Here is a 16,330-nt window from a genome sequence, read left to right on the forward strand (position 1 = left end):
AAAATTTGAAAATGTATTGTTAATTTATCAAACCTATTAGAACAAAGATTTAAATGACTGATAAATAAGATATTTTATTGATTCGATATGGTCTGGTGGTCCAGGAAGTTCTATCTCACAAATCATCGACATTTTATCTTTGTTGATTTTGGCAAAGACTATTGGATTTGTATTCACATTCGAGTACAATATAAGTATGCAATAAGGTAATCAATATATAGACGACATGTTTAAATACAAGTATGAAGTCTAAAGGTATGTTTTTGATTCTATGTATTTGTTTCATTTATTTGGTATTCCTATACCACCATAATATTGTCTCTTTACAAAAGTCGTATCTTTATCAGTTGAGTACAGTTTTAGTTCCCCATTCATTTTTTCTATATAATCATAATAAAGTAAAAATCGAAGTTATTCTTTAGAAAATTGTATTTTCACAAAACCATATTTTGCGCGTCACATGAAACCCTATAGCCTGCACTCATTAAAAACTCAAAACTCCACTAAAACATTTTATAACGAATATGGGTTTTAATGCATAAAACAGCACATTAAGTAACTAAACCACTTTACATATACCGTTGGATTACTATTTGTAATCATCAGCCTAACCCACAACGATATTGGACACAAATTAACATCCCAGACTAATAACTGGTTTAATAATGCATAAATCATTTCAAATTAAGAAATAGATGGAAACAAACATGCAATACTACGATTTTGTAAGCTTGACGACGTCACACTTATTTTGTCCATTCGACGTTTTATTCCCCACTTTACACATATAGACTCAAGTATTTCTTCTTACAGCAACATAATCTATAGACCTATATCAGTTTGATATCATTAAAAAAAATCATATAATTTGGTACAAAATCCGTACGAGACGTCTCGTCTTTGTGAAATTCCAATTTATAGTACTATTAAAAGAAATGCATTTTTGCAACCTTTCCAAGCAATTCATAGATTGCGACTTACAATTTTGTATTGGTTGTATTTTGTGAAGTAAAAATGTTTTATTTTTATTCTGTTTTTTTTTATTTTCAGTTTCTTTTTCACACAAAATTCCATAAAAATGTATACTATGCTTGAATAAGTGTTTAATGAACTGACAACTTTCTAGCCGACTTGCCGACTTCTTGCCGACTTGTTTCTTAATTATTATGAGGCTGACTTCATACAGGAACTTCTTAGGAAGAAAGATAAGAAGTAAGCAATATCCTTTAACTTTACGATCCGCTATATAGATAATGTTCTCTCACTAAATAATACTAAATTTGGTGACTATGTTGAACGAATCTATCCCATCGAACTTGAGATAAAGGATACTACAGATACAGTTAAGTCTGCCTCATATCTTGACTAACATCTAGAAATTGACAATGAGGGTCGGTTGAAAACAAAACTTTACGACAAAAGAGATGATTTCAGCTTCCCAATTGTTAACTTTCCATTTCTATGTAGCATCTTTCCAGCAGCGCCTGCATACGGAGTATATATCTCCCAATTGATACGATATTCCCGTGCTTGTATTCCCTATCATGATTTCCTTGATAGAGGATTGCTGCTCACAAGGAAGCTTTTAAACCAAGAGTTCCAAATGGTGAAGTTGAAATCATCCCTTCGTAAATTTTACGGACGCCATCACGAGTTGGTTGACCGTTATGGAATAACTGTTTCACAGATGATTTCGGATATGTTCCTTATGTCGTAACTACACTACCCTTCCCTTTTCACGAATGTGACCTACCGAATTAGACTATTTTTACCGGATTTATAATAACATAAGCAACACGACGGGTGCCACATGTGGAGCAGGATCTGCCTACCCTTCCGGAGCACCTGAGATCACCCCCAGTTTTTGGTGGGGTTCGTGTTTCTTAGTCTTTAGTTTTCTATGTTGTGTCATCTGTACTAGTATTTGTCTGTTTGTCTTTTTATTTTTGGCCATGACGTTGTCAGTTTGTTTTCGATCTATGAGTTTGACTGTCCCTCTGGTACCTCTCGTCCCTCTTCTCTGGAACTTTCTGTTTTTGATACTTTTCATCTTTGTATTTGTTTCGACCTTCTAACTTTTTTGACTAGAGTGCCACTGAGGAGTCTTTTGTAGACGAAACGCTGGTCTGTTGTATGAAATTATGCGCCTGGTGTCTTTGGTTTTTTTTTACAACCAGTGGATCGATGCCACTGCTGGTAGACATTTTCATCCCTGAGTGTATCACCATAATAAAAATTATTTGTATTTGTGTGTGTTTTTGAGCATTTTTATATTTTTTTGGTTTTATAGTTTTCTCATAATTAATAGAAATTGACTTTAACTAATTCAATTTTGATATCCTTCTCCGCGTGTCCGAGATTCAAATTCTTATAAATTTCTTAGTTATGGGGTTTGGTGTCGGTTAAAAGAAACAAAGGTCTAATGCTTTTAAATATAAGAGGGATTGAAGAAGGGTAGGTAGAGCTTATGTTGAAAGCTCGTGAAATAGAAGATTTTTTATAATTTATTTCGTGGTTTTTGAAGTTATTCTTAATCTTACCATTTTAGATATTTAAGGTGTCAAATTTCAAAGTTAACAATTATCACTTTTTCTCGTTTTTTCTGTAAATTTAGTCTGTAGTCATATATGACATAGCTCTTGGATTTTTGCTAAATAAAATCATAAAAAGAAACTTTCACTAGTTTTGTATCAACCATTTCTGTAAATTATATTTATTGTATTAAAGGATGGGCATTCCATTCTCCCCATAAACGATTTGCACTCTTTGTGGCATATTTCCAGTAGCTCTTATCAATGACTATTTGGATAATCATCTACAGATAAATGATCTTTGTATTCTTTCAGTATTAATATGCTATTAAACTGAGTTAAAGACCTCGAATATCATAACTTATAGATAGTACAAAACTTCATTCAATCAACTTATATAATAAGTAATAAATCGTTAGGACTATCATATGTAAATTGTATTTAGTTTGTGTATCTACCTTGAAAATGAAAAAAAGAGTAAAGGACATAACAACCCCAAATTGTTGGTGAAATATCAAACATATTCAAGATGTTGATAAAAACTTTATTTAGGTGTAAGAATATTTGTATTTGCCATGTACAGAAAGCCTATTTCAGTCATACTGTTAAATTTCATAGACATGTAAAGATATTTGTGGGAATATTGCCATTTACATGTCTACATTTGTACACTAGTATCACATTTGATGTATCGCTGAATTTTATTGTAAGTTAAGAATAACGCGAGTTTAATTTTTCAACCGATAATACATTTTACAAATTACTAAGTTTTATTTTACATTTCACATTTGACAATTTATATAAATAAAGACAACTAGAAGTAATCCAGACACAATAATAAAAAAAAACATAACAAAAAAACATAATGTAGTGGCTCTTTCACAAGTGTCAATACAATCTGGTTCTTTTATTATCTTAAAAAAGAAACGAGTATGGGTTGAAAAACTAATTTCAAATTTCACAATTCATAAACTAAATGATAAAGATTTAAGATTTAGTGTTAATGCAAGTCAAAGTCTAGGACACAACATATATAAAATATTTTAGCCCGAATTATTAAAACGTTTTACAGTGCAGCTATGAATCTTTAAATAATTTCGCCAATAACAACATACACTGAATATTATTGTCTCATGTTCTTGTAATCAATAGTGTGAACAATGAAGTTTGCAAGGTAAACAATTTTCAAAAACAAAACCCAACGGCTTTCTCAAATCAGATTTCATAAAGAAATGCCTGTTACCTAGATTGCACATTAGATGGTGCACTTAAATTGGAAATAATAAGTTTACCTAGTCTAGGCACAAAACTAATAAGTTTCAACCATGAACAAAACGTACAATATCAAGATTTATTTTTCATTATATGGTTTACCCTCAGCAAATATGTCACAGATGACATAGTATATGTTTCTTTTGTAATAGCCACGATTCCGATCCCTTTCACGCAGCTGTGTTATCACTTAATACAACTTATCCCGAAGTTGTACTTGCCATGAACTACTCAACGACTGTCACTAGTGGCGATAACAATCTCTTACCTTTCAGGAGAATATATGGATTAGATAGATTGCAAATTGAGTTAATTTGTGTTGGTTAATTTTTTTTTGATTGACTGGCCAAATTGAACATAGTTACAAACAAGTCTGATAAGAGATCCTTACTAGACCGCGGTCATTAATAAGCAAGTCTTAAAAAAGAATTGCCACGATAACAACTTTTTAAAGTTGATTGGTCATTAACATATTCTTTATTAGAAATGGCAACGACATAATTTAATGTGGTTTAATTTGTCTCCTATTAAATTATGCACAAGACACAAAACTACAAATATATTTACAACAACGTTTCAATTTCATAAAAATGTTAATAGACTCTATTGGAATAGACCTTAATGTTTGTAAAAACATTTCTCAAAACACAGCAGTGAATGAATTTTATATAGGCAATCTTCGCTGGAAAACGAACAAAAACTGTTTTAAAACTAGGCGTCTAAAAGGTCCTCTGCTAAATATTAGAAGAAAAAATAGTGCAAAACAAACACGAGTAGATAGCACAATTAATATACATGTGTACTGCTTATAATTGACATTCCAACAGTGTTTCAAATTTGAATTTTTCTAAATTAGACTTAGTTTATCTATATATAGCTCAATATGTAGACAGAGACCCTTTATAAGATAATGGCTCGCAGATGTGTGTTCGATGTTTGGTGTAGATTTGTGTTCACGAAATGAAAATTAAAAGCATAAAAAAATTACAATCAAGGCTATCTAACTTAACGTTGCCTGACGATTTATCAGGATACCCCTGGTAATAGTTAAACAGTTAATAATAAGCAATTGGTAATGGATACTTGTATACCAAAAAAACGTCCGTTTGCATTGATTTTTTTCTTGCTTCGAAATTCCTGGACGTTTGTACAATAGATTATTTTTTAAACATTCTTACATCAATCTTGGTTCATCAATACTAAAATTAATATTTTCTTGTATAAAGGCATTATATGGCATATAAAAGTTACCTGAAATGAGTAGAACGTATCTGAACTAAAACTATGGCTGACCAAATAGATGAAATTGAAGGTACTAATGAAAATAATGAACCGAGTAATGATGCAAACAATGAGAAGAGTCAGATGCCTGACAAAGAACAAGCACCACAGGTCGATGAAGGAAAGGATGACAAAGTCTTGTCAATAGTTGAAAACGAAAGGACAAATGACACATCAACGTTAAATATGAATGAGAATACAGCGGATCCAGGTTCGATGGAATACAAAGCAAAACGACGTAAATCGAAACACACATCCAAAGTGTTTCCAGATGAGACAAATGAGACTGTAAAAGAAAATAAAGGTGCTATTTTGGAAGATAGTTTGCAAAATAATCAGACAATTGAGGTGAGTTTTGTAGATTTGCTTGTTTAGCAAAAAAGTGATTTTAAAATGCAGGATAAAGACATCTTTACAGATTTGATTATCTGTACATATATTTATGTAAAAAATATGTGTGTGTGTTTCTGTGTGACTTTTCTCCTTTCATAATACTAATCATACATTGGCATATTGAATATGTTGTGTATACGTTAATGGGGAAAAACTCATCAATGAGACCAGACTCATAATTTGGTACATGTACGCCCGACATGCATTTCGTTTACAAAATAAAACTCATTAGTAGCGCTCGAATCAATACAAAATCAAAATCAAATACAAAATTTTATATACCTTAAAATTTTTTAGAAAAATTGTGCCAAGCAGCAATATAGATATTAAAACCAAAGAATAAACGCAAAGTTCATCATGCGCATAAAAACCATTCAAAATTATATATATATATGGATAAATCTGTTGTAGAGTTGTCACTGGTTCAGACGTACTTATAAATATAATTATTTCTGTGACTGTATCTTGCATTAATTTGTAGGATCCTTTACAATAGATATTTCAGCTGATCTGTAACAATTTCATCTTCATGCCTTATATATCATGTACTGTATTACGACGCTAGATTAAAACTGACGAGGAAAGGTAACACCCGGCCACCGAAAGCTTTATTATTGTGAAGCCTAGGTGGTCGTGTGGTCTAGCACGTCGGATACAGTGCAGGCGATTTGGTGTCACGATATCTCAGTAGCATGAGTTCGAATCCCGGCGAGGGAAGAACAAAAAATTTGCGAAAGCAAATTTACAGTTCTAACATTGTTGGGCTGATGTTTAGACGAGTTGTATATACAGAATGTACACAGCCATGTTTCACCATCACTGCTGGTGATCCGATGGATAAATCTGTTGTAGAGTTGTCACTGGTTCAGACGTACTTATATATATATATATCATATTCCAAATTCTAAATCCTGCTGAGTTTAGATTGCTTGTGAAAACGTTACCAAAGATGTGAAATCAACATACAATTCCATTGGAAGACATAAACTTTAACTAAGGGGGCAGAGAAGAAAAGAAATATCATCAGTTCAGCAAATTACTCAACTAAAAAATACATGTATTACAGAAAACACAGACAGATGGTCAAAACAAAAATAAAACAACTAATTTTTGTTTCCAAGAATGCTCATATGAACCAAATGTAAGATAAAAGTACTGAGTGTGTCGATGTTCCCTTCTTTACGGGTGTTTTATCGTCAAAGAAAATTAAAACAAAAAGAAATTATGACAACATTTTAAATGAAAGTCGACTTAACATTATATGGTTCTGATCAATATATCAATCAGAAATGATTTTACTTTCAGGATAGTAAGGGATCTGAGCTGTTATTTGCAGTGAAAAATAAGAAGAAACAAGCAGCTTTAAAACTCATTGACAATGGAGCTGATATACACTTTCTTGATCAAGTAACTATTCTAAAATTACAAATACGAAAAGGAAGTTGTAAAGTCTTTTGCCTTATGTAACCTTTACTGATATGATTCTTTGTAATAATTTAAGCCATCAGGTAGAAAACGAAATATTCTGTCACATTAAAAAAATAAGTGTAAATTTGGGGAGATGAAAACTTCGAAAATTTTAATCAATTCAAAAGACATATTAATCTTAGTGTAAAATAAAATTGAGAATGGAAATGGGGAATGTGTCAAAGAGACAACAACCCGACCATAGAACAGACAACAGCAGAAGGTCACCAACAGGTCTTCAATGCAGCGAGAAATTCCCGCACCCGGAGGCGTCCTTCAGCTGGCCCCTAAACAAATATATATACTAGTTCAGTGATAATGAACGCCATACTAAACTCCAAATTGTACACAAGAAACTAAAATTAAAAATAATACATGACTGACAAAGGCTAGAGGCTCCTGACTTGGGACAGGCGCAAAAATGCGGCGGGGTTAAACATGTTTATGAGATCTCAATCCTCCCCCTATACCTCTAGCCAATGTAGAAAAGTAAACGCATAACAATACGCACATTAAAATTCAGTTCAAGAGAAGTCCGAGTCTTATGTCAGAAGATGTAACCAAAGAAAATAAACAAAATGACAATAATACATAAATAACAACAGACTACTAGCAGTTAACTGACATGCCAGCTCCAGACTTCAATTAAACTGATTGAAAGATTATGTCTTCATCATATGAATATCAGGCACAATCCTTCCCGTTAGGGGTTTAGTATCATACCATCATACCATCATAACATATATGAGACGAACATAACCCGTGTCATGCCAACAACTGGTTTTTAAATAAATGTGTTTAGTGCCGATGTGTATTTGTTAAATACTTAAAGTGTCGTTAATTATAGGTGAATAGGTATTGTATTGTGCTTATTGAGAATAACCGTTTTATTGATTGTATATAACATCTATGTTTAAATACACAGGTGAGATTGTGACAAAACAATTTCCATTTAAAAATATTTTAATGACGCAGGAAATCTTTTTACGCCTTTTATACTGGCCATGGCATTTAAAAGTATAGTCTGTACTGGTGCATACTTTAAATGAACAGAACGAGACTTATTTATTTTATTATTTTTTTGGTACTAAAATAAATAAAATAGATTTTAAATTTTTTTGTTTTTTTTTTTAATACTATGAAAAGTGACTGTATGCGACCAAATGAGAGTCTCTTTAATTTACTGGTCGATTGTATCTTATAAAAGGTTGTTTAAGTTCCCACACTTGGCAGAAGCTGCAAAATTCATTAGCACATTCTTGACTAAAACTGTTTAATTTAATTTATAACATACTAAATCATTTAACAAAATTACAAAAGTTCCATGGGAAACAATAAGCAATGCATACCTGTCTTTTATATTTTATTTCAGACAAAATGTAATGTAATACACTATGCAGCCTTAGCAGGATATGATGATTTGATTTTAAAACTTCTTTCCAAAGGTGCCAGTGTAAAGATATGGGACTGTGTAAGTATTAAACAACAATGCATTAAAAAGGAGCAAAAACCAGCTTAAGAATTACTAGAATGAAACCTTGCTTTTGTCGAATGGATTATTTATCAAGAAAAGATAACAGGGAAATAAAATTTTCAGGTCATTTAAAAGATTCAACAATGGGTTTCAAGTCACAATGTTTAAGACAAGCTATAAAACACCCAGCTCATCAACAAAATTTTAATGGAATTATATTTGAATACAACATACTTTCAATTTAAAGTTAAACAATAAAGCAAATAGCATAAACAAAAATGTATTATGTATAATCGAAGTCAATCAACAGGGCTTTGAGCATCATACAATAACATCAAATCGTCAGAATTAACAGAATAAATACTATTTAAACGGATAAATAAGTCATACAGTATATATACACTAGATATCAATTAATCTCAAAATTGATTTAGTATGCAAATATAAAGAAGGGAGATGTGGTATGATTGCCACTAAGAGAACTATCTATCAGAGTCCAGATGACCTAGATTTAAGCAGTAGGTCACCGTATGCCTTCAACCATGAACAAAACCCACACCGTATAGTCAGTTATAAAAGGCTCTGACATGATGAAATGTGAAATAATTCAAACGAAAAAAACAACACCCTGAAGTATGACCAAAAACATCAGGAAAAACAAATATAAAAATAAGGAGATCTGGTATGATTGCCAATGAGACAACTATCCACCAAAGTTCAATTGAAGTGGATGTAAGCAATTATAGGCAACCGTACGGCCTTCAACAATGAGAAAAACCCATACCGTATATTCGGCTATAAAAGGCCTGGACATGTAAAAGATGATACAATTCAATTGAGAAAACTAACGGTCTAATTTATAACAAAACAATTTAGGAAAAACAAATATGACAGACATGAACCAACGACAACCAATGAACTACAGGCTCCTGACAGGTACATAAAGACATAACAGACAGCAACCAAGGTCAACCACCGATTACTTGTTCCTGACTTCAGACAGACACATATAGAATTTGGCGGGATAAACATGTGTGAGAGTGCTCAACCCCCCCCCCCCCCCCCCCCCCCCCCCCCACCACCACCACCACCACCACCTCCTCCACCACCTTCTTCCCAAACCCCCTACTCTTCGAACATATGTTCAACAGCACAACACAAGAAGAAACTGTAAAAATTATACTGAAAGCTTATAAAAATATTGTTTTGTAAAGTTTAGTTCGTTAAGCCTGAGAAAGATAACTTCGTGTAGTCTTTCAATTAATTCATAGCCAGGATAAAGGACCACGAAAAACAAATGAAATTAAATAATAGTAATAGAAAAAAGTATAGCAAAAAGTAATCAACTCAGCGGCAGTAGAACTATAGATCGCCGAATATCACTTCTTTTTCTGTTTGTTTACGGTATACTATGAATAACCTGATTTAGTTGATCTAACTACTTTTTTTTTATTCTAGAACGGTGAAACAGCGCTTCATAAAGCTGCACGTACGGGTCATGAAGCAACATTGGTCGCTTTGGTAGCCAAAGGGGCAGATATTCATGCATTAAACTGGGTATGATTTTATCTTTTATGTGAAAAAAGGGCAACTTATTAACAAATATCCGTTTCATTTCATTAACTCAACATGTGATCGAAGTATTAACGTTTTGTTTCCGTAATTTAAAGAATCAGATGCACATTCAAACATTTAAGTATAATTAATGTGAAAGACTAAAATATTAAATTGCTTATTTGGTTATATACATATTTGTTTTGCATTTACAATTACCCGTTATTTATTTTAGCAAGGTAATAACCCATTGGAGTTAGCTGTCCGCGGAAAACATATAAAAGTGATCGATGCGTTATGTCTCTTTGGAGCAGATCTTGTCATGCAAGACTGGGTAAGAAAAGGCTGGGTTTTTTTTTATCAATTCAGATCTGAACATTTCGAACAACTTTCCATAAGTACATTTATCAACTCGTTTTATTTGAATTTTTATTTATGCATTTCAGCTGAATTGTATTATGTGTCTTTTACTTTTTAATTGAAAAGGAAATCTAATGCTCATCTGTTAAACATTAGTAGACATGCACCTTTTTTAAAAGTTGGTAGATAAATACAGAAGCCATTTGTTGTCTATTTTACAAATTGTTCCCGCTTTCCTGTATTTATAGTCATCTATCATACATGATATGGTGGCATATTTTCAAATGTTAGTGCATCGACGTCTAATGTAGCGGCCACTGCATGGAAAATTTCGTCGAGGTAGGTTAAGAAAGAATAACAACAAAAAATGTGCTGTTAAAAGTAGTGGTCAAGAAAGTTCTAGACCAAAAAGGTTGTTTCAGTTGTAACACTACACAAATTACGTCTTATATAGCAAATATATTTAATTTTTGTTTAGCCAGCTAATCTGGCTCTATATCACTACTCCTGATTTTGAGTTTGAACAAAATTGATATTAAGAGTATACAATTAAACATAACTATACCAGTAACTGACTTGCAGAAAGAATTAAACACAAGTTTAAAAATCGATATAATTCAATTTTTATTAGGTATGCTAGCATATTGTTCATATGTAAGTTTAAATTTAGAAATCATTACCGTTTATTATCGGAAGTTAAAAAGTAAGATATCATTTTAATTCTGATTAGAATTTATGATGGAACTTTTTACAGTATATTAAACATGTGTGGAAGTATCAGATTAAAATTCAGTACCAGATGTGTTAAAAAAATTATAAATGACGTCCGATTTTTTTAAAAACACGTATAAAGGGACACAATCTAATCTCAGTCATAATTATGAACATTTGATATTACCTAGTTTACTCAATCATATTACAAAATTAAGCTAGAACCAATATCTACAAAACAATATAAAATCCAAGGCCAACAAAGTATATGTTATCGCCATTGCCAGATTCGTATTATTCTCATACGCATAAATCATGATGAATAAGGATATTTGAAAATTATAAGAGTCTTTCTCTCCTTACTTTCCAATTGGTAGTCATCACAACATAAAAGACTAATGATAAGATTACTGTATTCTCTCAGTACACATCAATATTTTCAAGAAATATATTTAAAAACTAGGCTCCAGTCATGTGACTTATTTGTACAGGTCGATCTAATGATCGTTTAATTTGCAGTTGACAGTTCATGTGAAACTGATTAGTCTCAGGATAAAAACAAAAACCGCTAAAATCGGTCATAATTCTCGTTTGAGAACAATTTCTTTAATAAAGAGTCAAATGATGGTTTTTAGTCATATTGGTATTCTGTGGTCTTTTAATTCTGGTCGTTTTGGCTGTAACGGTTACAGTCTATCTATTATAACTTTCTAAATAATTCGAAACAATTACGCTTTAATTAAAATACACATTTTAAGGCAACATCTCCCATAAGAAGTCTGATCATTTTGATTACTACTGAAAGTTGGAGATCTTGAGAGTAATTTTGTCTCAGTCAAATGTTTCTTATATATCATAGTTGAAGATATTTACTTGCATTTAAACCCGTTTGTTCTACTTTTAAACACAATTGTTGATTGATAAGTAGGAACAAAAAAATATGAACATTAAGGATCATTCAATCCAAGTTTTATTGGAATTGGTCAAGTCAATTCAGCTAGGGGATAAGATTTTTTAAACCGTTTACAACAACAAATCACGACCACAGACGTTAAAAGATTGGTTCAGCAATGCGAGATTAAAAAAAGCGGTTTTCTATCCTTTACATTATAGTTATACAGTGTGATATGAATGTATTGAAGAATCATAATACATCTGCATTTTATTACTTTTACTTTGACAGCAATGGCTTGAAGAAGCAATAACATCGAAGAACAAGGAGGACCAAGCTATTGTTGAGATATTCAAGAAGCAAAGCAGTCGTTTAGCTGGTTATAAGCATGGGTATGCTATATGATTTTGACCTGCTTGTTTTAATTTTTTAAAAGGTGAAAATAAAACACATTGAGAGCAGCTCAATATAAATTTTAAAACCGGATATGTATGTACGGTGTTTAAATCTCGTTAATGTCTTAAGAAGATACAAATTAAGACAAAAAACAAAGGGAATCGCATTAACTCCAAAAAAAGCGAGATTGGTTGCGTCAATACTATAAGCGGCATCTGCTATGTATGAATCACAAACCTTGCGAATCAACATAGGTCAACCAATTAACTATGGTGACCGTAAAACTTATGTGGTGTCGATATCTGTCGTTTTTACTAATAACTCTGTTGGAGCAGCTGTTGTGCCAGGAGCCCACCAGTGTTATTGAAGCCCATATAGTGTGAACATGCACGGCTTTTTTTTATGACATAATTATTATTTGAGATATGTATAAACCATATGATGGGGCAGTGGGTATTTTACCTCTGAGAAATAGGAAGTTGACCATTCAACCATTTGAATCATTACGTTTTTCATAGGTTCTAGCTTGAAGTCGGTCATGTGTCGATTTTGAGGAAAAGATCAAGATAAAAAGCAGACAAAACTCAGATATACACTGTTTATATTCCGCAAAATTGCAAGTTCTTTGTGAATTTGTTTAATAATGAAATCTTTTTGCACTTGAAATGTATGAATTGGGAAATATTCTCCTGTTATAGCATATTCTTATACGATCTTTTTTCTTGCTCCATTAGTGGTATAATATTTGGTGTTAAATATATCGAACCTGAAAAGGATACCAAATTGAAAAAATTAGGAGCGACAGTGCTGTCAAAGACTTTACAACGTTTACCTTACTACTTTTATTGTTGTAAACTCCCTGTGGAATACACAAATGTCCGGAAGTATATTGGTGAAGATGACGAGTTGTTCAGTGATATATACGAGTGTAAAGCATGGGGAAGTTCTAGTAGTTCGTTCAATCTAGGAATTAAACTAACTGGACTTCCAAAGTGCAACGAAACCTTAAATGTTATTTCACCAAATGGAAATGTAGCAACTATTGAGAGTTCAATTCGGAATGAAGATAAAAATGTATGTACAAATAATCAGTTATTGGTTTATACAAGTAATTACTCTAAATTTTTTTCCATGCTAATAAATGTAACATGCTTTTGGTTTATATTCATTGTATATTTCAAGCCCCTTCATAAACATTGATCAACATTTAAAAAAAAAACGAGATACTAAGCAGACACCGAACTCAATTCAAATGTAGTCCAGCTATTATCAAAACAAGGAGCCAATGAAACAAATAAATACTTGATCCTAATACAATCCTAGACTAATTAACTGTCGAACTCTTTACTCTCAAACAAACTGGTTTGACAGATTGATATTGCTTCCTCCTATTTCAAACGATATTAGACACACACAGAAATACGAAATTTCAGATTTCATTATATATCCAAAAAAAGTTACTGATAGTAGTGTTTCATGAAATCTTGAGTGATATCACGATTTCAGGTGTACTAGTACAAGAGTCAGTAAACAAATTATCTATACCATCAGTTCCAAACTGCAAGTCTGAATGTATCCATCAATATATAGTTATCGATATTGGTATATATAGTCTAGTACTCGTCAGACTACAAACAAGGTCAAAGTTTAACATTGTTATAATGAACAGACTACAATGTATTGCCTCTTTAGTGTAGCTTTATAATTATTATCCTAGGCACTGTGATTATCATAAAGGATACTTGTGTATTTTATTAGGCATTGTGAACAGACACAGGATCAAAACACTTCTGAATTAAACCAGTAAATACCATACCCCATGAAACTTAAAACTAATTGAGACACAGGTATACCGTAAGTTGTAAAGTTCTAGTACAAAGGCAGCAGTACTACTTGGAGTTATCTACAAGAAATGTTGTTTGTTTGCTGTCTAGTAGATGAATGTATACCAAACTCGATTGACGTTCCGTAATCGGAGCAAACTTCGTTTCGCTGTATAATGTATTTATTAACCATCAAAGTGGTAAAGAAACGTTATTCGATATCACATGATTTAAAATCAGGTTAGCAATGCATTTTATAATCCTGAAAATATTAATTTGTGCTAGACTACAGGTACCATACTGTAGATATAGTTGGTCGACTACAGATGTTAGACACCTGATTTTTTTCGTCGCGTTATCAACAGCATATCAAACAATTCAAATGGAGTATAATTATCTTCACACAGGTAAGTTATTTGTATTAACCTGACTATGTAGCTCTTATTGATACTTTTCGAAATGTAACGACAGATGAATATTTCATGATACTGCTGTAAGAAAGTATGAGAAAAGGTTACAAATTATTATTGATCATTGTTTTTTGTTGTTGCAGCACACAAATGTAACCGTAGCTGTCAACATTAAACCTGGTGCAGTTGTTTCATTCATGTTTGTCACCGTAGAAAAACCAGAGGTATTCAGCATTACAGAGCAGGCAGTGACTATTCAACCACAGATGGAGCCAGATGCTGAAATAGATATACCCAAAGATACTTTTGATTCTCCTGGAGACCTTCTGTTTAATGTAAGTTATTTGTATGATAGGAGGATATCAAAGATATTTGGGATTCGCATGACGGGTGTTACAAGCATAGCGGGAGACGCATACACTGCCAAACTACCAAGCATTTCGGTCATAAAACTTAACTCAGTACTCGGAGTATAACATCTGTGCTTGAAACGCCAAATTTGATATTTTGATTAATTGATTTCTGAGTTTGAGTACGATAATCATACTCAAAATGTTTCTGATTGTGTGGCATGTTTTGATTTTTAAATGACACATATTTTGGCAAGTGACAAGTAATCATCATTTATTCTTTTTTCAGCATTGAGCAGGTTTCTTGTATGCATGTTCATTTGTTTCCAACTTGAATACATTTCGGTCTGCATTTGGATTATGGGAAAAAGTAATGTACGAATTTACTTTCAATGTTGAACTTTTTGGATTATATTAGACTATTCATGGATACCAAAGCAATGTCAACCATAAATTTCTACCCAGCCTCGTTATATACATCATATGATGGAACAATTTGCCAATTCAAAGCTTTGATCTCCCTATTAAATCTGAAATTAAAAACAAATATGATGCCAAATTCTTTGAATATGAAATGTATTTTGGAATTACTTCAAGTTGCTACTGACAGAAAATTGTGAAAGCCAAACATAAAAAGTATTTGAAAAAAGGCATAGAAATCAAAAAGGCATAAATAAAAAGTAAAATAACAAATATACCGCACTCCAAGGAAAACTCAATATGGAAAGTCCCTTATTTAAAGGCACACACAACCGTCTTATGTCAAACGAGCTTAGGGAGTTGCAACTTTAGCTTTATGCAATTAGAATCGTTATATATAATATAATAAATACTAGTATTTTATTTATGATGTGTTTATTTAGTATCAAGTGTATCAAATATGGATAACTTATCAAAGTTTTATAAAATAAAAGAGGAGAGTTTCCTCTTTATAATCAGTTTTATCGTACTTATTTCCCTCGTTTGTAAGTTGCTAAAGAGATGTAGCATCATAAATGTATGTCCACATGAAACAGCTAGAACACATCATTAAGGTTAATGTAGTCATTAAAGAACAACTGTTATTCACTGTTTATCAAATTGAATCTTTCATAAGGCTATACCAAATTAAATATCTATTTAAGGTCACCGATAGAATTATGATAGCATAATAACTGGTAAATGCATTTTAATATGAAACGCTCATTTTGATCTTAACATCATCTGAAAAGTCTGAACAATACATTCTATCTTGTTGACTTGTTGTCAGAATTCATCAAACTAGTAACAATATACCCGTATTGGGAGAAGTGACCCACTGAAGAATCAAGGTTAAAAACAGACAAACATGAGAGTAGAATTAGACGGATTCGCATGAACTCCAAATGGAATAAGATCGTATTCTATAGTAGTTGTCGGAGTCAGCAACAGCCAATA

The 16,330-nt window shown here is 32.1% G+C and overlaps 1 protein-coding gene across 13 annotated transcripts in view; it reads left to right on the plus strand.

Annotated features, from left to right (window-relative positions):
- LOC127730521 (uncharacterized) overlaps window positions 1–16,330 on the plus strand; it is a 107,631-nt gene that overhangs the window by 79,409 nt on the left and 11,892 nt on the right. For 9 of the 13 annotated variants that reach the window (XM_052238948.1, XM_052238943.1, XM_052238950.1 and 6 more), the window contains exons 4-9: window positions 8,317–8,415; window positions 9,877–9,975; window positions 10,208–10,306; window positions 12,227–12,327; window positions 13,066–13,405; window positions 14,708–14,899. In XM_052238948.1, the coding sequence (XP_052094908.1) occupies window positions 8,317–8,415; window positions 9,877–9,975; window positions 10,208–10,306; window positions 12,227–12,327; window positions 13,066–13,405; window positions 14,708–14,899 (930 nt within the window). Of the gene's footprint in view, window positions 1–107; window positions 256–5,029; window positions 5,433–6,782; window positions 6,885–8,316; window positions 8,416–9,876; window positions 9,976–10,207; window positions 10,307–12,226; window positions 12,328–13,065; window positions 13,406–14,707; window positions 14,900–16,330 lie in introns of those variants that run through there. The other 4 variants (XM_052238938.1, XM_052238939.1, XM_052238944.1 and 1 more) reach the window with 4 other exon arrangements.

Source organism: Mytilus californianus, unplaced genomic scaffold, assembly GCF_021869535.1.
Source record: "Mytilus californianus isolate M0D057914Y unplaced genomic scaffold, xbMytCali1.0.p SCAF_2, whole genome shotgun sequence".
NCBI classification, from domain to species: domain Eukaryota; kingdom Metazoa; phylum Mollusca; class Bivalvia; order Mytilida; family Mytilidae; genus Mytilus; species Mytilus californianus.